This window comes from Poecilia latipinna, unplaced genomic scaffold (genome assembly GCF_001443285.1).
Source record: "Poecilia latipinna isolate Pla-1442-1.1 unplaced genomic scaffold, P_latipinna-1.0 Scaffold139, whole genome shotgun sequence".
Lineage (NCBI taxonomy): Eukaryota > Metazoa > Chordata > Actinopteri > Cyprinodontiformes > Poeciliidae > Poecilia > Poecilia latipinna.
Genome location: NW_015112755.1, coordinates 76698 through 101675, shown reverse-complemented (window position 1 = coordinate 101675; position 24978 = coordinate 76698). Strand labels below are relative to the sequence as shown.

At 39.8% G+C, this 24978-nt stretch overlaps 1 protein-coding gene across 1 annotated transcript in view; it reads left to right on the top strand.

Annotated features, from left to right (window-relative positions):
• LOC106945315 (protein tyrosine phosphatase receptor type M) overlaps positions 1–24978 on the top strand; it is a 216781-nt gene that overhangs the window by 184842 nt on the left and 6961 nt on the right. Inside the window, exons 24-31 of the mRNA XM_015028913.1 lie at positions 6251–6348; positions 11176–11292; positions 12716–12870; positions 14254–14389; positions 18259–18408; positions 18783–18956; positions 20225–20356; positions 24211–24336. Of these exons, the coding sequence (XP_014884399.1) occupies positions 6251–6348; positions 11176–11292; positions 12716–12870; positions 14254–14389; positions 18259–18408; positions 18783–18956; positions 20225–20356; positions 24211–24336 (1088 nt within the window). The remainder of the gene's footprint in view (positions 1–6250; positions 6349–11175; positions 11293–12715; positions 12871–14253; positions 14390–18258; positions 18409–18782; positions 18957–20224; positions 20357–24210; positions 24337–24978) is intronic.

The window sequence follows — 24978 nt, the reverse complement described above, 5'->3', positions numbered from 1 at the left end:
TGCTCATGATGAAGCAGGAGGGAACCTCCTCCTCAGTCCCGACTCTTTTTATGTCTTCAAGAACACAGCGATGTCACGTTTTACATTTTTATTTGAAGCTATTTTTAAAACCATGCATCATTTTTGTTCCACTTCACAATAATGAGCTGCAAAAAGTCCCAAGTTAAAGGCAGATGAATGCTTGTTAGTACACAAGAACTGTTCGTGTGGAAACATCTGTATTCTCCAGGAGAGCAGGCTCTTGTTTATAATTCATCATCAGCTCCGGCAGACTGACAGGAAGGAAGGCTCAGTCTGCTGACACTGAGGCAAAGAGCAGCCAGAGATGATAGCGGACACAGACCTGTCTCTCTCATTCAGACAAACTGCATACAGTAGCACCTGAAAAGAAGCACCTGGGCACTGGTGGACTCGTGGAAAATGAGGAAGCAGTCTCTTCCTCTCTCCCCTCTTTGCAAAGTTTCTCCAGTGACTGACACTTCCAGTCCACTGGGACCAGCAGTGGCTCAGAAAATCACCAGGCTTCAAGTAGTGCTGGATAAGCTAAAAAATCTGTCATAAATTGCTGGTGGAGGTGGTTCGGATATGCTTAAAACGGCAGACAGGTGGGATAACGTCGTCTCAGTTCTCTCACGCTATAAACTACAATGACACTCATTAGTTTGGGGTTTATTGACGAGTCCCTTTGCTCTGTCAAGGTGACGACAGCAGGTAGAACAGCTGTCAGTCCATAAAAGCCTCATCACCCAAGCTCTGCTCCTCATTATGTAGGTCATCCTCTCGTTTTTTTTTGTTTTTTTTTGCTGCAGCAACACAAATTCCTGTAACTCTCTGACTGCAGCTCACCTACTTACCAGCTTAAGCGTGCACAACAGCGCTCCCGGTTCGCCACTTTGCCTCTGTCCATTTTTATGCCTAAGTACCGATCAGACATAAGTTTCTCCCCGGCGGAGACGGTAAATTACACCGACACAGAGATACAAACAGTTCTGATAAGTTCCAGCATCCTCCTGGTGAAGAGGAGAAATATGCATAACCGCAGAAAGGGTTCAATTTCATCGAGTTTTTCCCCTTCGGTCGTTTCCGCGGCAAATGTCACCGGGAGTGCTGAAGTTTTAATATTTACAGGTTAACATCTCAGAGCCCAGCGGGGATGTGTGGGGCGGCGATGGAAAGAGGGGGAGAGTAAATCAATGATAAGTGAGAGTGCATTATGCTAAAGTCTGCTGCATGTAATATTAATAGGGGAGAGGAGGAACATCGCCCGAGTGTTTGTCTGTGTGCGTGTACATGCATGTGTTGATCGGGAGTTTTGCGACATACCTGGCTGGGGGATTTCTGCAGCTGTCACACTCGGAGCTTCTGAGGAGGAGCAGGGCCTGCGGTCCCAAAGCAACGCTTCAGCTGTAGCAGCGTTAGCTCTCTGACAGCTGGAAGAGAAGCTCCTGCTGCTTTTCTTCTCCTGTGAAGTGTCTCCTCCAAACTTCTCCTGCTAGAATCTGCACGTATTGTACTACAAACACTGCTCTCATCCTCCTGGAGTGAGCTCTCAAATCAGCTTCTCTCAAGTAACCTGTGGATTAGACTCAGAGTGGGTTTTTACTGCGTGCTGGTTGCTAGCAACATGAGCTGGTTGTGTTGACGCAGTTTTTAAAGTTCTTATCAATCAGTCAAGTTTATTTGAGTAGCACGTTTTAGCAACAAGGCAGTTTAAAATGCTTTACGTCATAAAAGCACAAAAATACAAAATCATGGAAGACGGCGTCAACAACTGAAGCATTAAGTTTTGTCAAGTGCCATAGTTACACATGAAAATGTTCATTAATGTTTCATTTATAATGTTTCAAAAGCAACTCTGAACAGGTGGAGTTTTGGTTTAGATTTAAAGGAACTCAGTGTTTCAGCTGTTTTGCAGTTTTCTGGAAGTTTGTTCCAGATTGGTGGTGCATAGAAGCTGAATTCTGCGTCTATGTGTTTGATTCTGGTTATAAGAAAACACGAAATCAAACTTTATGCTTCCAAATATAATTAAATGAAATTACAATGTTCATGAGAAAATGCTTGTCTTTTCATCCGTCCATCCATCCATTGTTCCTCCATCCATTCATCCAACTATCCGGTTGTCCTTCCATCCACCCATCCATGTATTTGTTCATCCATCTAACCATCCTTCCCTCTGTCCATTCATTTGTCCAGCCATCTTTTCTATCACTTTATTCATCCAATCATCCAAATAAAACTGGATGATTTTTGACTAGAGTTGTGGATCTCAATCCGTTTCAAATTTCAACATATATTTTACTGTCTGAAAATCTGAAATAATTTCAGTGATTCAAGGCTAAACTGTTGGTGTTTTTCATTTAATAAGCTGCTGACAGCTGGATAAAATTTGAGATCTTTACTTTCATTCCTCCTTGGATTGGCTCATAGAACTGCTTCTTCCTATTGATTTATCACAATTAATTTTAGGGCTGTAGGATAATATCGATATTGCGATATATATTGATATTTTCTTTCCTAGAAAAAAATCGATATTCATCCACAAGTATCGTAACATCCAACTGTCACCTTGCTCACTCACTGCTTGCTTCGCCGGGAGAGTGATTAGGTCATCAGGCTTAGAGTGATTCCTTCACATGTTAAGTGTCAAGGTTAAAAAGGTATCAAACTATTCAGAGCAGGTGCTTGGTGCACTTTATTTACTTTATAAATCCATGTAAGCTACAGTTTGTACTGTTTCAATTAAAACAAACATGTTTTCTCACCACTTCTTTGATTCTTTTTGTCCAGCTGTCGACTTTAAGTCTGTGTCCACGTCCAACCAGAGCCAGGTATTGTGTAGTTGGTGCTTTTAATCAGTTTTCAGTTAAATTAATTCAATCCAACTCTATAACAGTCACAAAAAGTCACCAAAATCACTCTGTCCCTCTAAAATCTTTCAGAAAATCGCAAAAGTGTATTGAATTGTATCGTCTGATGAATATCACAATATGTATCGTATCGTGGACAGAATATTGTGTATCGTATCGTATCGTAAGATTACTGTATCACTACAGCCCTAATTAATTTGTCTTTCAGACATTATTTTGCCAAAAAAAAAATGTACTTGTATTCTTTTTTTTTTTTTTTTTTGTAGTTAATTTGACAGCCCCTTCTTGAAAGCGAACAAAGCACTGGATCGGCGTTCCCTTTGTTTGTGTTGATCTACCCTAGCATCTAGAGCCCTCCTCATTTCCTCATGAGTGCCATCAAGTGCACTTCTACCCAGCAACATCCCCATATCAACTCTCCATCTTTGCATCCTTATAGAAACATAAATTGGCCGGGTGGAAGCTTGGCATGATCCTCCCGTCGGTCTATTTACCATATAATGCCAAGTGTTATTGTGTTACTGAAGTCCTACACACCAGCTGTCCTGCTTCTCAGTCTCCCTCTCTCAAACTTCTCAACAGTGTGTATCCTCCCTCAGGGACAAGTGTGGGAGGCAGCAGAGTGGGTGGTTCAATCGGGTTGGGTAGCTATCGGATAGAATGGAAGTGACTGGAGAGGAGGCTGAGGTCTTACGGTTTAATTTAAGGCATGCCACCGCATGCAAAGCAGATGGACTAAGAGAATACACATGGAAGCTGGTGAGTCGACTGGCGCTGAATGTCTGGATGGCAGAATCTGACTTTTTCAATTCCACAACACTTAAATGTTCTTGCTAAAATCTATACATGCTTTGGCTCCAGACAAAACTATGTTTGTTAAGGAATTTTAAATTCATCTAAATTTTATAAATCAAAGCTGGTTGAGCATTTGGAAACGCTAACGACACACAGTGGTGTATCTGGAAACTTTTACATGGAGGGAAAAACGGTTCTGGTGGATCTCCTCTGTCAAGTGGTGAGAAATGGAAGGAGAGGCAACAAAAAGCCCACAAAACACTAAAACCTTTATTGCATCACTGTCTCTTGGAAGAAAACAGACAAGTTTTAGGTGTAACTGTAGTTATTTATTTTTATTTTATACAAATTTCAGTCTTTAAAATACCAGAATTTGCACTTAGTTTTCTTCTTAAAATATTCGTTCCACTGGCAGATTATAAAACTTAATACAAGACATTTTTCAGTGAAATAATCTGCCAGTGAAACTAGTATTTTTTATCAATATTACGGGATTATTTCTGAAAACAAGCTCCTTTTTCTTGCTAAAAAGTTACTTTTAAATTAGTTTTGTCTTATTTCAAGTGTACTATAATCTAGACCAAAGTTCTTGGTGAGTTTTAGCATTTTTGCAGTGTACGTTGTATGACGTCATGGGAATCTGCCTGTAAGGTGGGTGGGGCTTCTTCATGTTCTCCACTATGACGATTCATATTTGATGATGTAATATCCTCAAACAGCCAAATTAGGGGTTTGATTTTTTTTTCCCCATCAAGTGAAAAGTGTAGAAATTCTCCAGCAGCTAATTATTCAATGAAAAAGTTTAACTTTTTATCTAAAAGCTAAAACCTTTCACCCTAAAAATGATTTGAACCACAATAAGATTGGTGGATTTATTCTTATTTTCTCACTGAACACCATATTCTTTCTTTTTAATTTAAACGGGGCACCTTTTTTGTGGTCACTTCTTTTAGCCTCTCCTATAGACCTTGGGATGCTTAATTGCTAGTATTCTTTTTGCCAAGCTATCTCTGGGGTAGCTTAACATTTTTACCACACATAAACACAAAGCAAAAGCAAAGGATTACTTTGGAGTTTGGTGACCTGATTTTTAACTGGGTGCAAGTGCCTCCCTGTTATTAAATGTTCTTACTTCCTAACTGATAAGAACAACACAAACACTTTGTTCGTGTGTTGTGCTGCATCTTCGCTCAGCATGTGGCTGCATAATTCTCTGTGTCTCCAGGTAATTTGGCCCAGCGCAGGAGAACGCACAGTTGTGGAGATTTGCATTCACTAATTAATTTGTCAGAAGTAATTCTTTTTCACGTGGCGCTTGATTAAAACCAACCAGATTAATAATTAAATCCAACCCACAATTATTGCTCCGTGAAGTTTTAAATATTAGAGGCATCGAATGGCTGTCTGCTCATTTATTTTGATGTTCAGCAGACACTTTTGGGTCTGGTTCAGGGGAGAAAGGTCGGTGCTGAACAGATGAGACATGGCGGTAATTGCACTGAGCTTTACCACATACATACACAGTGAGACTTAGGTTTTAGTCTTATATTTAAACTTATTGGTTTAAACCTTTTACATATACATACAGTTCTATGCAAGAATATTGAATCATTGCTCTCTTACTTATATTGACTTACTAATTTTTCTGGTCTAAAGGATAGAAAACAAATAGTCATTTTTTGACACTGATTGGCCCTAATATTTCTCCTGTTTTACGATCATAATGTAATATATTTAAGGGGTGCATTCACACCAGCCCTATTAAGTGCTCTGTAATTGAACTCTAGTTCTTTTCTCTAGTTCATTTGAGGAGGTGTGAATCCGTAATCAGACTCTGATGTGGACCAAAAAAGCGAATTCTGGTTCGTCTGCAACCCTAGAGGTTGGTTCGGTTGAAGTGAACTCTGTCTCGGTTTGAATGCATATGTGAACACTAAGTGGACCAGAGACTGCTCCCAAAGCAGGAAGTGAACTATAACCCAGGGCATTCTGGGTAAATACAACCAAAACAAACACAAGAGTCTAGCGCTGGTGGAAGAAATGGCTTCGAGAGAAATCTTACAACCGCTAAAATCTGATGCAATTCTATTTTTGTTTACGTTTTCTGAACAAGGAAGTTACATTAGTGTCTTCTTTATAGGTTTTCATGTCGTTTCCTTCAGTGGCTCATAGTGCAGCGCCACCACAGGCAAGGAGGGGAACAGGTTTTTCAATTAGATCTGATCGTTTCACACAGTGCATTGTGAAAGCGAACCGCAGCAGCTGAAAATGTAACAGATGTTGCAACTTTGGTCCCCAATCGAACGGAGTCTACCAGACCACATAGCCAAACCGGACAGCAACTTCACCTTTATTTTACCTTAGGATTTATGACATTTAAGGCTTTGTTCTAAAAACTTCAGGATTTCATAAAAACAAACCTGGAACATATTTTAAATTTACCATGTGTTGGATATATTTTAATAACTCTTAGCTCTTCATAGCCTCTGTTTTATTTGTCAGATTGAAAAAGGACTCATGTTGTTTGAGAACATTTAGAAAAGAAAACTGAATTCCTTCTCTTTTCCTGTGTTTCTCTTTCTAAGGGCCCATGCAAGAGACCGTCTTCGACTTCTGGCGGATGGTGTGGCAGGAAAACACGGCAGCTATAGTTATGGTGACCAACCTGGTGGAAGTGGGCAGGGTGGGTATTAATTACAATCACTCAGACCGCGGATCTCAAACAAGATTATTTCACTCTCAGGTCGACTGACAGCCCGATTGTATCCCGAGGCTAGCCGAGCCATCTTTTATGTTTTTTAATGTCTTTGAACATCAGTGCCCAGATGTTTGTGTGTGTGTGTGCGCGTGTGTGTGTATCCTGACTTAGTGAGGCGTGGGACTCGTGAGCCGCCAGCTCTTTCTCCATCTATCTGATCAGTGAGAAGTGAAAAGAAACTGATTGATGGCCTTCATTACCAGAGAGGCATCCAGGCGACTGACTACTGTTTCATCTGAGTGGCTCTATAACAGAAGATTAGACTCTGCTGAAGCCGCCAGCTCTTACAGAGCCCTTCGGAAAAGAAACGTCTCCTAATGTCGTCCTCATTGGGCAGAAGAAGGGGACTCTTATTAACTCAAAAAGATGTTTTATGCTTCTAAGCTAACCTTAGGACTTTAACGGACTTTTTTTAAGGCGTATATCATCATTTTTACATATATTTTCTTTTCAGACTTGTATCTCATAATAGTTAAATAAGATTTTTCCCCCCAAAATTTAGAAATATAAAACCGTTGCTTTGTCGTGACAGTATATTAGACATTGAATCTGTGAAAAATTGAGCTCCTCTGCCTTCTGCCTGAGGTCACAGAAACAACCAATCAGAGCCAGGAGGAGGGTCTTAGCGCTGTCAATCACCCTGCTGTACACAAATTACCACAATAGAAAAATGTGTTAATATGTCTCATATAATCTAATTAAGTTTGTCTACATGAGTTCAGTAAACTTAATTTGAGTACTTGTGACCAGATAATGCAATATACTGAAGATGGATCACTTGTTTTATTTTTTTCAGTGCATTCATTCAGCATATTCTTATAAGAGAAATCTGTTTGTCAAGAGAGCAATTCATTCTCATTTTCCAGCCATAAGCAGCAGGCAAAGTGGAAAAAGCCACTTTGGAAAAATGATTCCTATATTGCAGTGGTTTCTTGTTCAGATGTCGTGATCCTGTTTTTATGTCAGAAAACTGTTTGGAAATATTTCATCCACACTGAAAGAAAACCAAAGACTGATTTATGTTTAATTTAGGTTTGAACATCTTTATACTGCAAAGACACAAACTCTTACAAACTATTTTTGGTCTAGTTTCTAGTATTCTTGAAATGAGACATAATTAACTAATTAGTAACTTTTCAGCAAGATGTAAGAGTTTAAGTGAATAATTCCTTAATATTTATGAAAAAAATGAATATTTTGTTTATAACATGGGAAGAATATAAGTGTAATTTCCCCATAATGTTTGTTACAATATTGCATTTTTAATATAACATTTTTCCCATGAGTAAAAATGTCATATTAAAAATGCCATGTTATAACTTATAAAATAGGGAAAAATGTCATGCTTCACTGGTAGATTATTTCACTTTTTACTGGTATTTTTCATCAGTATTAAAGGTTTATTGACTTAAAACAAGCTCCAAAAGTTACTTGCAAGTTAGACGTGCCTTATTTTAAGTACTTGAGATATTTGCATTAGAAACTTAACCAAAAATACCTCTTGTGTTTTTGCAGTGTATAAAATGCGACATAGGCCCTTTAACAAGAACAAGTGGTATTAGTCAGAACAACGCCTTTGTTCTAATTTGTTCCACTTAACCTCACACTTTGTTTCTTGTAAAGTTGATTATAATCAAGAGAAAATGAAGGTCTTAACGATTAGACTGCCCAGGGATTTTCTTCAAAGAATTTTAAACGCTTCTGAGCTAAAAACACCCTACAGTTATGCACACCTTCGTTTTGCTGATGTGCATTTTTTGGTGGGGGCTTAAATGTATCGGAGCTGATAATGATTCATGCCCCCATCTCTAGGTACCTCATTAAGCTTCTCCTCTACAGTAGCTTAGCCCAGCCCCACCCCGCCCCACACCTTCTCCACACCTGCTTAGCTGCAGCAGGGCCCTCTGCGGGGCTCTGGCCCCCCGAACCGTCTGTTATATGATCCTTGTCCAATGGCGGGCAGCAGCCAGAGATGGTGGCTCCGCAGTGGGGCCCTATAAAATCACTCTGCCATATCACAGCGGGCCATCTGCTCGGCACAGTTGCTGATGCACTCTGGGAAGCCCTGGCACACGCTCAGAGGAGCGCACGTAGCTTCTGTCCCGGCACTTCCAAACGCACAGGGGCGGCACACGGCGCACTTTGATGTATGAGAGGTTTGATTTTGGAGGTTACCGTTTGGGATGAGATGATGCTGTTTATGCCTTGTGAAAATATTCGTACCTCTTGAATTTTAACACGCTTTGTCACATTAAAACTACAAACTTCAGTTGTTTTTTTTTAGAATTTTATTTGTTAAAGTATAGCTAGTGATTGAATTAATCTATTAAGTTGATTTATCTTATTGATCGACTAACAAAGATGGACAGAGTACCCAAACATTATACAAGAGTAGCACTACTTTAACATATTTTACTCAAGTAAAAGTAAAAACTCTACTGAAGTACTGAGTAACTGATCAAATTATCAATCATTTAATATTTAAAAATTACATAATCAGACGGACCAAAACATAAAGTTAAGTGAAAAATTTAATACTTTAAGGACGAAAATGGCAATAATTCGTGTAAGCGACAAAAAATAAAATCATGCAAAAGAAAATGTTTCCAAATCAGTTTGTTTCAGTAAAAAACAAAACAAAGTTTTAACAGAAACTGCAGGAAATGTTTGTTTAAAACATGTTTATTTTTCACTGGGTGGAGAATTCAGAAATTTTACTCAAATAAGAGTAGAGATTAATTGATAAGCAGTCGTTCCCTTAAAACCCTCAGTTTACCGTGAGTAATTTCACTGTAAACTCAATTGTTCTGTGAAGGTTTTGCATCATTTGCAAACCTTGGAACGAATTTGTGTGACTTTCAAACCACAGTTTAAAAATGGTAAAAATTTGGCTTGCCGCCACTGATGACACACATGGACACTTTTTGACAATTTCTGCTTAAATCTTTTTAATCCAACGATTTTGCCGTTTACCATCCATGTTTTCTGTTGTTCCATTTTATTCTCATAACATAACAGACATCCAGCAACTTTTACTCCAAAGGAAAACAACAGTGGATTAAATATAGCTGAAAATCTGTGCTTTTGAAGTTAGAGGGACTCATCCCACTCCTCTCGCAGAAAATACACAAAAACCAACAAAACAGAAAAACACTCACCAAAAATAAAAAAAACAATTAGGAAACTAATTGCCTCTTTTTATTGAGAGAAACGTGCAAGACCCTTTTTATGTCCCCTGTCAGCAACGCTTTTACAGATGCATCTTCCAATAAAATCAAACTACTTTGTTATTTCATCAAAATATTTAATTTTTAGTTTATTGCCAAGCAGGTAAAAAAAAATCAGAAACACTTTTAATGTCTTTATTGTAGCTTTTAAGTACTTTCAACTTGCTCAACAAAAAGTTTGGACACCAGTAGAAGTTTTAATGCAACCTTGCATAAAAATGCAGTTATTTACCAAATATTGCTAAGTTGACACTTTTAATGCACTTTTGCATTAAAAATGACATTATTTACCAAAAGACACTTCTTTTACTCTTTTTGTAATGTCAGTCTTATGCACACCCCTTCAAATAAAGTGATACCAAAAATTGCAATAAAATAAATTAAAGCTCACAGTTGTAATGTAAAAAGATATATTTGAGGCGTATTTTGTCAAGGCGCTGTACCTTATTGAGATTAGAGAGATGAGTTGAGAAGAGGTGTCCTCGCAGTCACACGCGCCTGTGAGTTTGCCCACGAATGAACATCTGGCATATTTTAGCCCAAAGGCCGGTTCCCTCCAAACCAGGCGACTGATTCAGAGTGATCTAATAAGGTAATGGCTTTTGGCTAATTCAATCTAGCTGGAAGCGGACGGTGGATTTGTGATTGTCATCGGGGATTAGTCATCAGGGGTGTCACAGAGAGAAGGGGATAGGTCCTGAAATCCTCCTCCTCCCCCCAAACCTCTCTTACTGTGTCACTCCACAAACCAAAATCTCATTTCATTCGTAATCAGCGCAGAGATGCCAGAGACGAAAATTAAATCTGCTTGTGGCCGACGTTGCGTTTATCCCTCATCAAAAATTATCAGTCTCTGATATACCTCCGTGATCTCAATCTCTATTACCAGCCGTACTCCACCAGTACCAACAGTTTAATTGAACGGGGGGGAGCGGCGGTGGTAGGGGGGTAATTTTGCACTCTTATGATACCTGATGCAAGTAATATTTCCGATGGGGTGTTTTAGATTTCTGTTGGGAAATCTGTTTTAAACAGCTGAGGGTTTATTATTTCATGTTATTACTGGATTGTCATTATACCTCCTCGCTGTACTTTTTTTTTTTCTCCGTTTTTGTCCTATTTTTTTACACACTGGAAATCAAGAGGGAGACATGTTAGACTCCCTTGAGGTCTTCTTTGTTCTCCTGCAGCTTTGCGTGCAATCCACCTTTAGAGTCATTTTCACGTTATCGACGTGAGAATGAAAAAGCAATAAGGTGCGAATGAACCCTCCGCCGATACATAAGATACCCATTAACAGCGGATCCTTGACCGGGGGATGAAACTAATATGAAGCAAATCTCATTTTGATTTGAAAGAAATGGCTCAGAAACTGAAATATCAGGTGGCAAATTGGAGGTAATGTTATGTGACAATCTTTATTGCGGGATGAGGGGGGGAAATGCACTGGTTTAAAGCGATGTTAGCATAAATGAGATGATGTTTGTTGTAAAAAAAAAAAAAAAGTTTGTTTTCTGGCCCTCAGGTGAAGTGCTGCAAGTACTGGCCCGACGACACGGAGATCTACAGAGACATCAAGGTGACTCTGATCGAGACCGAGCTGCTGTCGGAGTACGTCATCAGAACCTTCGCTGTGGAGAAGGTAGGCTTATGTTTCGCTTTCACCTCATCTCGAGTGCGTTTAACCTTTCGTACAGCGGGAAATTATAGACACTTAGGTTTTTGTGCCTCTAAGTGATACTGCAGAATAAATTATGTCAAGAGGGATTTTTCAAAACTTCTTCTGTGCTCTGAAGGACGCAGAAAAGTGATTAAGCTTTGACTTTTATCAGCAGCTTATCAAGGCCTCAGAAACGCGGTGCCACTTAATCTGATAATACTTTTGTGAAATGCTGCATGCAGCTTCTTGAAACGATTAATATACACCTTAAACATTTTATCCTGCTTAAGGCCACAACTAAGGATTATTTTAATTATTCTTCTGACTATTAATTAAAAAAAATGTGGACGTTCTGCAGATTTTTGTGGTTTTTTTACTCACTATTAGAACTACATTAAAAGATCCAAATAACCAAATAATTCAATTCTTTTTTCAAATTAGAAACTAAACATTTTATTGCCTAAGATATGGACAGTGGACACTTTAAACAAACAACATGAGTTGGAGTGGAATAGTTGAGATTGAAAAGTATCCAAATCCAGTTTATTTGTGAAGCACCAAGCTTTCCCAAAGTTCTGTAAAAAGATAAGATTATTCATGTGTTAAGATGGCCTAGTCAAAGTAGAAATGCAGTTGAAAATCTGTGGAAAAACTTCCACCATCCAATCTGACTGAGCTTCAGCCGTTAATATAACTAAACCCCTTCAAAATGGTATCCATCTAATTTTATTTACAACGGCTGAACAATCATTATTCCTTTAAAGTTCAACAAACGACAAAAACAGCATCTATAAATAATAAAGTAGTAATAAACAATAATCGTATGTTTAAAGGATCATTTGAACAGTTTTATCCATTATCCATATTGTTCCTCTTTACGTTTGTGTAGATCCAAACTAAAACGGAACAATCAAAGTAAACTGATGTAATAGAAAGAAGCAGCCGGTTCTTCGGTGCTCTCTGTATTAAATAAAAGGTTTTCCGGTGGGAATCCTCCGGAATAATTAGCTCTCCCTTCAGACGTTGGTTAGTTACTGCTGAGGCACAAACAGCAGTTTGGGTTACAGTCCCACTGTGAGGAGCTGCAGCCTGCTGAGAGTCAGGTTTTCTGCACTGAGCGTTTTATAAACATCCACAGCATCCAGGTAGTCAGTGTTGCTCCCTGGAATCTGAAAGGCGTGACACAGAAATGCTTCAGGTTCAAGGCTGCATTCCCCTTTGGATGATACTGTTTGCTGATAGATATTGGGAAGTTTTTTTCATCCTTCCTACTCTTGCCTCCATGTCGTCTGTGTTTGCATTTAATTCACTGCTGTATTTGCTCTGTAAGGACCTCTCGCAGCATGTGTGCTGTGTTTTTCTGCCCGGCGCTCCGTGTGTTTAACACGATGACTCTGTTCCTCAGAGAGGCGCTCACGAGATCCGGGAGATCCGGCAGTTTCACTTCACCGGCTGGCCGGACCACGGCGTGCCCTACCACGCCACGGGCCTGCTGGGGTTCATCCGCAGGGTCAAGTCCAAGACGCTGACCAACGCCGGGCCCATGGTGGTTCACTGCAGGTGTGTGAGGAAACTGAGCTCTTTGCTTCCACTGCTGTGGTACCAAACTCCCTTTTTAGAAGGAAAGGGAAAACTCAGATTTAGGCAAACTTTGCTAATCTTTTGTTTCAGTGTTGCTTTCATTCCTTCCGTCTACATCTCAAACTTTTCTTTCCTCTCTATTCCTTTTCTTTCTTTGTTTACTTGTGTTTTTCTTTTTCGTGCTTGACCTCGTTCCTTGCGCCTTGCCTTTTCTCTTCAGGTTCTTTCCTTTCTGTCTTCCTTTCCAGTTTTTACAGAGTCCATATTTAAAGTCTTTTTACTGTGCAACTATCTGCCATAAAGTCATGATGTATTTTATGTTTTATATTTTACAATAAACGTAGCAAATGACTGGAGTAAAGTCTGTGATTTTTACATGAGAAATGTGTAGGGACTCTGTAGGATTTGTTCGGTCAGTAATTAATGCTATGAAATTTATGAATTAACTTTACGCAGTCGTATGTTTGACAAAAAGAACCGAAAGATATTTGGTAGGATCCCATTTAATGTGCAGATCTCTAAAAACATTCCTAAACGTCTTTCCAAATAGGAAATATAACACAGAGAAACATAGATATGTAACTTGTTTCTTTAATATGTTTCATTTTAAACTGTTTGTAATCAAAACATTACAAAATAAACACCCATTTAATGCATGTTGACCCGCAGGTCATGTACTGCAATGCAAAAACTTTTACCTGTATGTTCATTTATTTTTTCACTGTTGCATTTTTCATGTTGCAATTGGCCAGATGTTTCCAGTGTGCAGCAGAAATGGAGTGCAGAGAGCCAGTTGAAGCGCTTTGCATTTACAGCTCAGTGTTTCTCCTGTACATATATCACTCAGCAGCAGCAATGCTGCATTCACAGATGTGCACCATCCCCTCATTACATGCACTAAGGCACAGATGCTAGAAATTCTCCGTTTTATCAAGCAGAAGATTTTGTCTCTTTTTTTTAACAGAGGAACATCAGATTTAAAATTATGTTTTAAATTTTGTCCTGTAGGGTTAGAGGTGATTGAGTTTTATGCATAAATGTGTGTCGTTCTGCTGCATGGTGAACTTTTATTCTACATTTATGGACGCAGCAACAAACTGTGGTCAGTGATTGATTTTTTTCTGATTTATTTTTATTTTTTTCACTTGCGAGTGTAAATGTTGAGTTGAGGAGCGTGTCCAACACTGGTTTATTTGGATTTAAAGTGAGCAGAGACCCTAAAACAACTCATTCTGAAAGGAATGAGCTGATCTATCCTAACCTGCTCAAGGAAGAACATTTAAGAGAAAAAAACAGGCTGTGTTTACATATGATCTGTCTGAAATTAAAGCAGTAATAGAAAATTCCTTTGTCTGCGTGCAGTGCTGGTGCCGGTCGGACCGGCTGCTTCATCGTCATCGACATCATGCTGGACATGGCGGAGAGGGAAGGCGTGGTGGATATTTACAACTGTGTGAGGGAGCTGCGCTCACGGAGAGTCAACATGGTTCAGACTGAGGTATGGTCACCCTGCTCTCCCAGTATCCTCAGCAGCACAAGTGAGTAGAGAACCGAAAAACTGTTCGCAAGGAGGAGTAGCACAACTTCAACATATTTTCAATCAATCAAAAGTAAAAATCAGAGGGAGAGAGAAAAAGGTTTTGAAAGGGTGTGCATAAGACTGACAGTACTCTGTCATAAACATGACATGCATCCGTTATGAACATGAAGCAGTCCTCATAAATGTTTACGACTGTTTTAGTTGCACTAAAAGTTGCATTAAAATTGCCAACTTTGCTTTAAGTGTCATTATTTACCGAATGTCACTCCATTGATGAAAACTCCTTCATGTTCATATTAGGTGTTATATCATGTTTATGACAGTACAATGTCAGTCTTATGTGCACCCCTTCAAATAAAGTGTTACCAGCTATTCAATTAAACAGCACTGCAAAAACAGAAAATCTTACCAAGTATTTTTGTGCAAAGATCTTAGTACATTTCAGATAAGAAAAAAACTAATTTACAAGCAACTTTTCAGCAACAAATAGCAGCTGGTTTTAAGTCAATAATACTGTTTTTAATCAATATTAAGTGATTGTTTGAAAAGTGAAAAGTTACTTGTATGTTATTTTTGTCTTATTTCAAATGAACTGTGGTATCTTCACCAGAAACTAATATTGAGGATCATTTTGTGTTTTTGCAGTGAGACAAAAATAAAAAAATAACATGTTACAAAATACCAGATCAAAGAAACTGTCTAAAGCTTATGAACCTGATACTTACTTTAGGTAATGTTACATAAATCCCTCCCAGTGATAATAAAGTGTTTTTCGTATATCCACCTTCTCCAAATGGCACAACAAACTCAGCAGATACAAAACAACATCAGAACAACAAAGTCTGCATGCAAACAAGTCTCAATTTAACATAAACTGTAGGTGCTTCATTCGTTTTTATTAAACTGTTTGTTTTCATTCTGTGAAGTTACGCACTATGATTCGAGTGTCCAGAAATATTACATGATATTACTGGAGTAAAAGTAAATGGTACAGTGTTGTAAAACTACTCCTAAAAGTTCATTTTTTCCAGAAAGTTATTCAAGTAAATGTAATGGACTTGTCCACAAAACAAACCAGGAAGTCTAGGGATGAAAAGCAACAGCTGGTAGCCGCCTAAAGTGGATCAAGTATTATCAACATTTAATTCTCCTCCTTAGCCCGCTCTACGTCAAGACAAAAGCTTCAAATTTAACGAAGAAAAACTCCTTCATATATTCTTTTGAGTGATTTATTTGTGATTCATTTTGCAGCTGAGTGGAGATCTCTCGTAATTTTGCCATTCAGTTATTATGTCATTTATCTTTGAAAATCCAGCATAATCATTTTTGTCATTTAGTGGAAAGTACCTGCTCAAATTTCAAATGTGAACGTTTCATTAACACATTACAAAACCTTATGATTTAACGGGAGTTCTGCTGTGTTTCTTTCAGACCATCAATTTGTCGCCAACACCTTTTTTTGTTTTTTTTTAAATGGATCATCTCTTAGACATTTATTAAATTGCGCACAGAACGATTTCCCAGGGTGCTCGGCGTGAGTGGTTGGCACTACATTCTGTAATAACAGGATTTAGAGGCTTTGAACAGAAAGCATTTAGTTCATATCAGTGACTGAAAACATTCCTGGCCCGTTTTCCAGCTTTTCTCCGGTGCGGACTTCCCTGAACGCCGGCCATCTGGAGATGTCCATCGTGTCGTTGAATGCATCATTTCCCTGTAATTCTCTTTAAATCACAGGCGTCATTGGACTTAATGGGCAAATGTTTCATCGTTGACGTCCGAATGGGGATTTGAGCAACCGGAGACCAAACGTTGAGTCACTCTCCTGAAGTTCAGTGACCTTCAACACGCGCGCGTACGCGGGTGTTTTCCCTCGCAGGTGTTCAGGCTCATTGGCTTGGCTCCTGCGCCTGCAGCCAGACACCAACACTCCACCGCGGTTTAATTCGCCCATGAAAATGTAATGCGACTTCTTTAATACTTTATGAGCTCAGATAGGTTCCATCAACCTGTAAATTGATAAACATCTGACCTGCTGACCCGGCCCAGGGCACACAGGCTCTCAGTCGACGGTTCACGTTGGGACAGATAGCAAACGGCTTTTTCTGTTTGCACGTGTAAATCAGTGACCCCTGTGTTCGAGTGCGGATTTTGGTACAAAGTGACAAGGAAGTGTCAGCTGAAAATGTCACTTCAGAATAGATTTGCATCAAGCTTCAAGCTGTGTCACCATCTCCAACGCTTGAGTGATTGACTCCAGGAGGAGGAAATCTGCTGTAATTTCCTGCTTCGGTCTGCGTGAGAGCTGCTTTCATTGTCCAGACTTCATGCTTATTCACAGAGGCATGCAAAAATATCCATACCTCTGGAGCCATTTCACATTTCATCACATCAGAACCACAAACCTTAGCGTACTTTACGACAAAGTAGCACATAAATTTGGAGTGCAATCAAACTAGCATGTGGTTTTCAAATTTAAAAAAGCAAAACATGCATTTGAATGTATCATCTTTGAGTCATTAGTTTTATTTCTGAGCTTCAGAATAAAAGGGATGAGAGGTGGGTTTCAATTGTTTATTTGTGGAAAAACATTTGAAATAATTTCCTCCTCCTTCACAATCATGCACCACTTTATCCGTCACATAAAATAAAATTCAAATGCGTGTGCTTTTGCAACGTTTGCATATTACCAAATCATAACCACCCGTGCAAAAGTTGGGTTAAATTTTAGGAAAAGGTCAATTTCAGAGAACATTTACTGTTTTTTAGTCCCAGAAAGGATTTAAATCAGCTTTCTAGCAAAAATATATGTTAAAATATGTAACGTAACCTTTCAGCATAAACAATGTCAAATATTAGCAGGGGAAAAAATGCCAAAGGGCTGAAACAAAAACATGTTAAAGGTCACTGAAATCCTCTCACTAAAGTGCAGCAGACCCTCATCGCGGCTGGTTTTGCTGCTGGTGAAAACAAAATTCTCATATTTTTGTGTCATTGAGGTCTAAGAAACACAAACATAACTAACGTTGATATCTTTAGACCCACAGCTTCAGTTGTGATCAGGCTAAAATACAGATGCACACAGGTGCAGTGATGGACTCTGACCTGAACCTTCAAAGACGCATAAACACAGTTACAAAGTCGGCCTTCTATCACCGGAAACATTTCCAGGATTAGAAGACGAATGTCTTTAATCTCATTAATTACTGCAACAGTGTCTTCACAGGTCTGCCTAAATATATATATATATATATTTTTTTTTTTTTGCCATTTTCCACATTTCTTTACATATAAAGCCTATATGAGTAAGTCACATTCAACATAAAATAAAATAAACTTTTGTTTGGGAGTTATTTTTCTACTCGACCTTTTGTCCAATCCAGTTTGTCTATTTTTTTATTTATTTTTTCTCGCTGTCTTTTGTTTTGAACAGTGCCCATTTCGTCCTCTGTTCTCTGTATTTACATCGCCCCAGTTTTAAAGTTATTACAACGCTCCCTGTAGCTCTGAGAATAGACTTTAAATACTGCTAGTCAGCTTCTACGCACCACAAATCTGGAACAAACTTCCATAAAACTGCGAAACAGCTGAAACACTGATTTCTTTTAAATCATTTGTTTACTGCTGCCTTTGATTAGTAAGTTGAACATTGATCATCAACATGTTAGATGCGTCTCCGCTTGATGATTTGGCATTTGACAAAATGTGGTGTTCATTGCTTGCCTCATGTTTGGTGATTATAAGATGTTTTTGCTGCTGAAATACAAATAAACTTGACTTGACTAAGATGTCTGACGGATCCGCAATGAGGGTGCTGTTTTTTTCAGGAGCAGTATGTCTTTATCCATGACGCCATTTTGGAGGCATGTCTCTGTGGGGACACCACCATCCCCGCCAGCCAGCTCCGGTCCGTCTACTACGACATGATCCGCCTGGACCCACAGACCAACTCCAGCCCCATTAAAGAGGAGTTCAGGGTGAGAGCTTTACAAAACGCATGGAGAGTGTGTGCAGATTCCTCATGAAGCTTTATCTCAAATGCAGGACAAACAATAGTAAACATGTTCTCTCTTGATGAAAGGCACAACCCCCCTCTGGGCCAATCAGGAGCAGAAATGCATTAATCTGTAATAGTATCACCCCCTCTTGGGCCAATGAGCGATATATGAGACGCATCATCCCCCTAAGTTTCATCACAGTAACATCAGGGGAGTCAGAGCAGTCGCTAATGGAACTGATTAAAGAATTGCACTGTTAATTACCATAGTGGGAGATAATTAGCACACTCACGACCCAAGCGCCTACCTTCCTGCGTCGATATGACAGCATGTAATCTGCCTCCATGCGACAGACTCTGAACATGGTGACTCCCACGCTGCGGGTGGAGGACTGCAGCATCGCCCTGCTGCCCCGGAACCACGAGAAGAACCGCTGCATGGACGTCCTGCCGCCAGACCGCTGCCTGCCCTTTCTGATCACCATCGACGGCGAGAGCTCCAACTACATCAACGCCGCGCTGATGGACGTAAGAGTCAAACACGGGCTTGGCTCCGTCGGGTTACCCACTTCAGAGATGTAGAAATTCACTGGGAAAACTCAAAAGGAACAAAGTGTGAGGTTAAGTGGAACAAATTAGAACAAAGGCAATGTTCTTACCAGTACCACTTGTTCTTGTTAAAGGGCCTATTTCATAAAAGCCTGCAATGCAAAAATACAAATTAATAACAAATGCTTTTGGTTTAGTTTATAATGCAAACATCTTAGGATATTTGAAATTACACTTCACTACTTTACTAGTAACTTTTCAGCCAGATATAGGAACTTGTTTAAAGTAAATAATTCCCTTAATATTAATGAAAAAGTGCCAGTTCCACTGGCAGGTTTTTTTAAGTCATGAAACATTTTTCTCATACCTGAAAAAAATCTACCAGTGGAACTAGTACTTTTTCTAAAAATCTATATTTTTGCCTTCTCCTTCCATCTCCTTATTTTTGCACAAGGCATTACTGAGTTACATGCTCTCATGTTAGAAGAACATTTTTACAAATATATTGTCAACAGAGAAGAAATTTCCATTAGAAACCTCTATAACAGTGTTTCTTAAACTTTTAGGATGAGGATCACTTAACTCATTGGGTTTGTTTTGAATTATTTGCAGATTCTGATTCCAAGCTTTCCAATTATGCAAAACAATGAAATAAAAAATAAATTGTGTTGTGCGCATTGACATGTCAGGGCTATTTGTAATTTAGAAACAATAAATGAAAAATAAACTTGAGTTGCTTTGGCAGAAACAAAAACCTTCCTCTGCACTATTGAATATATGCTATCCACCCATTTCTAACATTTGCTTGTGATTAAATAATTTTCAATTAAATAAAACTAACATGTGAGCAGAGCAATAGCAAGCAAAGTCGGGGAAACAGTTCTCACTAACGATTCACTAACGACTCTGAGCCGTTCAAAAGAATCGAATGGCTAGCTAAAGACACATCAATACTCTCAGTATGTATGACTTAGCTTCCTCCGAACATATCAGTTGTTTTCTTTCCACCTGTATCTTCAGTTTTTCTTTTGAATGATCTGGTTTTAAGCCACTTATCCGTTATTATTTTTAAACAATCTTTTGGTAAGCTAGCTGTAGCGTCGTGCTTTGAGCTAACGTCACGGTAAAATAAATGGCCGCCTCCGTGCAGTACCTTGCGGACCACTAGGGGGCGCCCGCAGTTTGAGACAGACTGCTCTATGGTTCTTTAAAATCTTGCTTTTCCTTCTGTGTTTCTGCTCCTCCAGAGTTACAAGCAGCCGTCTGCGTTCATAGTGACCCAGCACCCGCTGCCAAACACAGTGAAGGACTTTTGGAGGTTGGTGCTGGACTACCACTGCACATCCATAGTGATGCTGAACGACGTGGACCCAGCACAGGTAACCCAGGCCATGTGCTCAAAACCAAATAACCGTCTTTCAGAAACATTGCAAGTCTCACACACAAAGTGTTTTTTTTTTTATTACCAGTGTGTATAAGCCCTGGGAAAACAACACTCGTACTTTTTTTAGACACAGTATGGATGCAGCGTGTGTTTGAAATATGGGAGATGCAGCCGAGAGGATGCCATGAAAGCGGAAACAGGCCTGTGGAAGAGGATCTCCAGATTTCTCAGCCCGAGGCTCTGTCATAACACCCGGGGATCAAAGCCTGAAGCCGGGCTGCTTCCCCTCCACCCAAATCCCCTTTCCCTGGGTGACTGACTGACTGACTGGGTAGAAAAGGCCTTTCATTCAATATTCTCACTGTAGCCGGCCCGTCAGGCAGCCAAGAAAGGAGCACAGGTGGGAATGGGAGGAGGATGTGCAGATGAACGGGAGAGAGCTGGAGCTTTCCTTTCCCTCGCATCAACATCTTTGTTTTTGCATCTGTTAGATTTGTCAATTTTTGACTGGCTCTCAGAGGAAGCTTGAAAGCGGAGCTTAAGCTGCTGCACAAACTGCGTGTGTTTGCTGCAATAGAGGAGTTGATGGCTAATTGTATGCTTGACTCCGTGCACGTTGTCTGTCCTGTTAATTTGCATTCTTCGAGGCAGTGTAGCTGTTTGCTCGTGACTGTGTGACTCTGCAGGAAGGAGTGTCCATCTGTGTGTGCTCTGATTTAGCGCTGTGAGGCCAGCAGTGCAGCTCCACAGGTGCGCGTTCTCAACTGCGCGTCCTCACCTGCTGGGCAGAAATTGGCGAGACTTTGCTGTTCTTTTGAAGCCGTCCCTCAGGGGTCGACGTCTCTGTTCGGCTGCCAGCTCCGTTGTCAGTCAGGAGCACTTTGGAATAACCTTGTTTTGTGAGCCTGTTCTTTTATCATTTATTGCCATTTTAGATAAAAGTATTGATGCTTTTTATGACTTAGCAAAAAAAAAGTCGATTGCATTAATAAAACGGCTGCAGGTTGATGGCTGACCATTCGACAATTCTCCAATGAGTGGAATGGAAAGAGAAAGTAATAGTCATTTTTGTATTTTAAAACTTTATATCTTATTCCATTGTCCAAATGCTTCATGCTGCCCTTCATTCTTTGTGTGATTTTTCAGAGATCTGAGTGACCGTGGAGGAGTTGCACTGCAAAAACACAAAATCCTACCAAGTATTTGAGCCGAGTTTTAATGTAAATAACTTGGAACACCTGAAATAAGACAAAACTAACGTACAAGTAATTTTTCTGCAAGATGTATAGTGCATTCAGAACAAATATGCGTAACATTCCTTTCCTTGTGTACTTCCATTTTTGTACCTATATTCCTTTGTGGCCTTCCTTCCTTGAATTCCTCCTTGTTCTTTACCTTCATTGAATCCTTTTCTTGCCCCTCTGGTGTATTCATTTCTTCTTTTCTTTCTTTCTTTATAGCCTTTGAAAGAGAAACACATGTCCTCTACTTAACAGTCACCACTAAGTTATATTTTCTGTTATTCATCCTCTGTCTCACACCAAACCCAACAAAATACCCAAACATTTTCTTTTCTGACCAGAACATACATTTCCAATTAAAGCTTTTGGCAAACTTCACAAGTTTGTTTTTGCATAACTCTGTTTCCAACTCTTGCGAGAACCTCTGTTAATGCAGCAATAATTAGGAAAAAGCAGTAAATTAGATAAAAATGACCCATAATTTCACGACATTTATATTTTAGAGACAAATAAACGAGTTCACACTTTGATGTGGGAAGGTGCTGTGTTAACAGATTTTATGTGAGAATCCCTGCTCTGTGTAGGAACATGAGTATGTGTGTTACACACAAATATGTAACCAGATAAAGGACTATAAAAGAGACAGTGATACGAACTGATTGCTTAGTTATGCACTTCATATGGTTTCTGTTAAACTCCTAATTTGTAGTAGACTGTAGTAAAAAGCCTCCAAATACATCTACATATGTTTATTCAGCACATTCAAAGCAATTGGAGTTGATTGGAAAAAAAAAATCCATCTTGAAATGAGGCAATATTTATTACTGGTTATATTTTCTATCTGGAGGAGGAGGCCCGTAAAGGGGACCTATAATGCAAAATTCACATTTTGCATGTTTTATTACCTCCATTTGGGTCTCAACTGCTTCTAAAAACATCTTTTCTGGCGATGAGTTAATGCTTTTTTGGTGTGTGGGAAACTAGCCGTTTCAAAAACCTCCCAATTGTTGAGTCACAATCTATAGGCACTGCCCCGTTACCTAGCAACTCCATGCGCTGTACAATGGCTGCTGGAAAAAGTGTTTTGTTGTTAACTTACCATCCAGAAACCACTTACTGCATTCTTGTTGGTTGTGCAGGAGGCCCTACTTCTGCTTTTCAGAGATGTACAGTTGTCCTCGTTATCCGGGACCGAAAGAACGAGGTCCCGGATACAAGCGGCCGAAATGGGTTTCCTCCGCAGGGTGGCTGGGCTCTCCCTTAGAGATGGGGTGAGAAGCTCGGTCATCCGGGAGGGACTCAGAGTAGAGCCGCTGCTCCTCCACGTCGAGAGGAGCCAGTTGAGATGACTCGGGCATCTGGTCAGGATGCCTCCTGGACGCCTCCCTGGTGAGGTGTTCCGGGCACGTCCCACCAGTAGGAGGCCCCGAGGAAGACCCAGGACATGCTGGAGGGACTATGTCTCCCGGCTGACCTGGGAACGCCTTGGGGGTTCCACCGGAGGAGCTGGAAGAAGTGGCTGGGGAGAGGGAAGTCTGGGCCTCCCTTCTGAAGCTGCTGCCCCCGCGACCCGATCCCGGATAAGCGGAAGAAGATGGATGGATGGATGGATGGATGGATGGATGGATGGATGGATGGATGGATGGATGGATGGATGGATGGATGGATGGATGGATGGATGCGCAGCCACTTTGAAGTGTGAATGATGTAATTGTTGAGTTGGGGGCGTGGCCAGCAGCAGCTCATTTGGATTGGTTTATATCGTCAACCCAAAGTTGAACTTGATCCTACGGATGAGACTCCAGCATGGTTGCCGTTGGTCACCAAGACTGTTTACGGATCTGGAGGCATAGTTGGAAAGAGGAGGCTTGCTGATTTTGAAAATCTTCAAAGATGATTTGGTTCTGTTGACGTTTGCAGTCCTTAACGTTTGGTGTCCACTGTTCCAATTTTTAGTTCCTGGTTTTCAACTGGAAAAGGTGGTCAGCATCTGCCTGAAGAGATAATTCAAGAGTTTAAGTATCTTAAACTCTGTTGTTATTTCTGAAGGCATGGCAAGAGCTGGAAATCTGCATCTGCGACATATATATGGATGGATGGATGAAAACATTTTTCAAAGCATTTTTTCCTCACAAACATTTCGGTTATGGTAAAATGTTTGTTAAATATTGAACTGATGCTGCTTTGAAGTTGATTGTTTAAACTGAAATGTAGCTTTTATCAATTTTACCAGCTTCAAAAATAAATATTTTTTTCTAAAGTAAGAAATGAATGACTCAAGGCTTTTTTTTTTTCATGTTTTACTCAGAAATGACAAACTGAGAGTGTGTTGATTAGTTAAAAGCTGCCCTACTTGAGGTATATGAGTATTAAAGTCCTTTCTTTGTTCTTCAGTAAAAACACTTTACTTTTATTGAATTCATGGCCTCTCCTTATGTTTTCTGTTTTCTTTTGCAACATACTGGGAGATAAAAATCCCTGTCACTGACTTTGAACCTGAAACTAATAAGTCATCCATGTTTTTGTGAGGTTTTTTTGCTTTGTTTTCTCTGCCTGTGTGCTGATTTGTCTGCATCTCTTCCCGTCTGAATGTGTCCGTTCTGTTTAGCTGTGTCCACAGTACTGGCCTGAAAACGGAGTCCACCGCCACGGACCCATCCAGGTGGAGTTTGTCTCCGCTGACTTGGAGGAAGACATCATCAGCAGAATATTTCGGATTTACAACGCGGCTCGGGTACGCGGGCGTTTGTTTGTCTTCCCAGCAGAGAATGTGACGGCCATTTTCTCCTGTCACCACTCACCTCACACACACACACACACACACACACACGCATGTGGACCTGTCCGTTCAAGCTGTGCAGAGGCAGACTCGGTTTTTTTTTAACCACTGATTGGACCGAGGAGTGATTGCCAGAAATCTTTAGGACAGCTTGATAACTTTCCACCTGCTCTTAAGAAAAGGCCAAATCAGAGGTTCACACCAGGTGTCAGAGACATAAAGGTTTCCTGCATCAGATCTAAAAACTAATAAATTTTTTAGATGAAATGTTTGATAATTAGTAATGTTTTTAAGTAAAAAAAAAGCAACAACTAAGGTGGTTTAACTATTTTTAGATACAAATTTCTGTTCACTTCTGTCCTGTAGGTTGTCTTGTTCAGCTGATTTGTTTTCACCCAAAAGATTCATGTGAAGCTTGATGTCAGTTTTATGAATTATTTATCCTTTAAAAATTATTTATTTGGACATTTCTCTTTTTGTCCATCCACCCTCCTATTCATCCCTACATCCATCTATCCATTAATCTTTGTATCCCTCTGTCTGTCTATATCTGTTCATCCATCCATTGGGTCATCCATCCACCCAACCAAACATCCA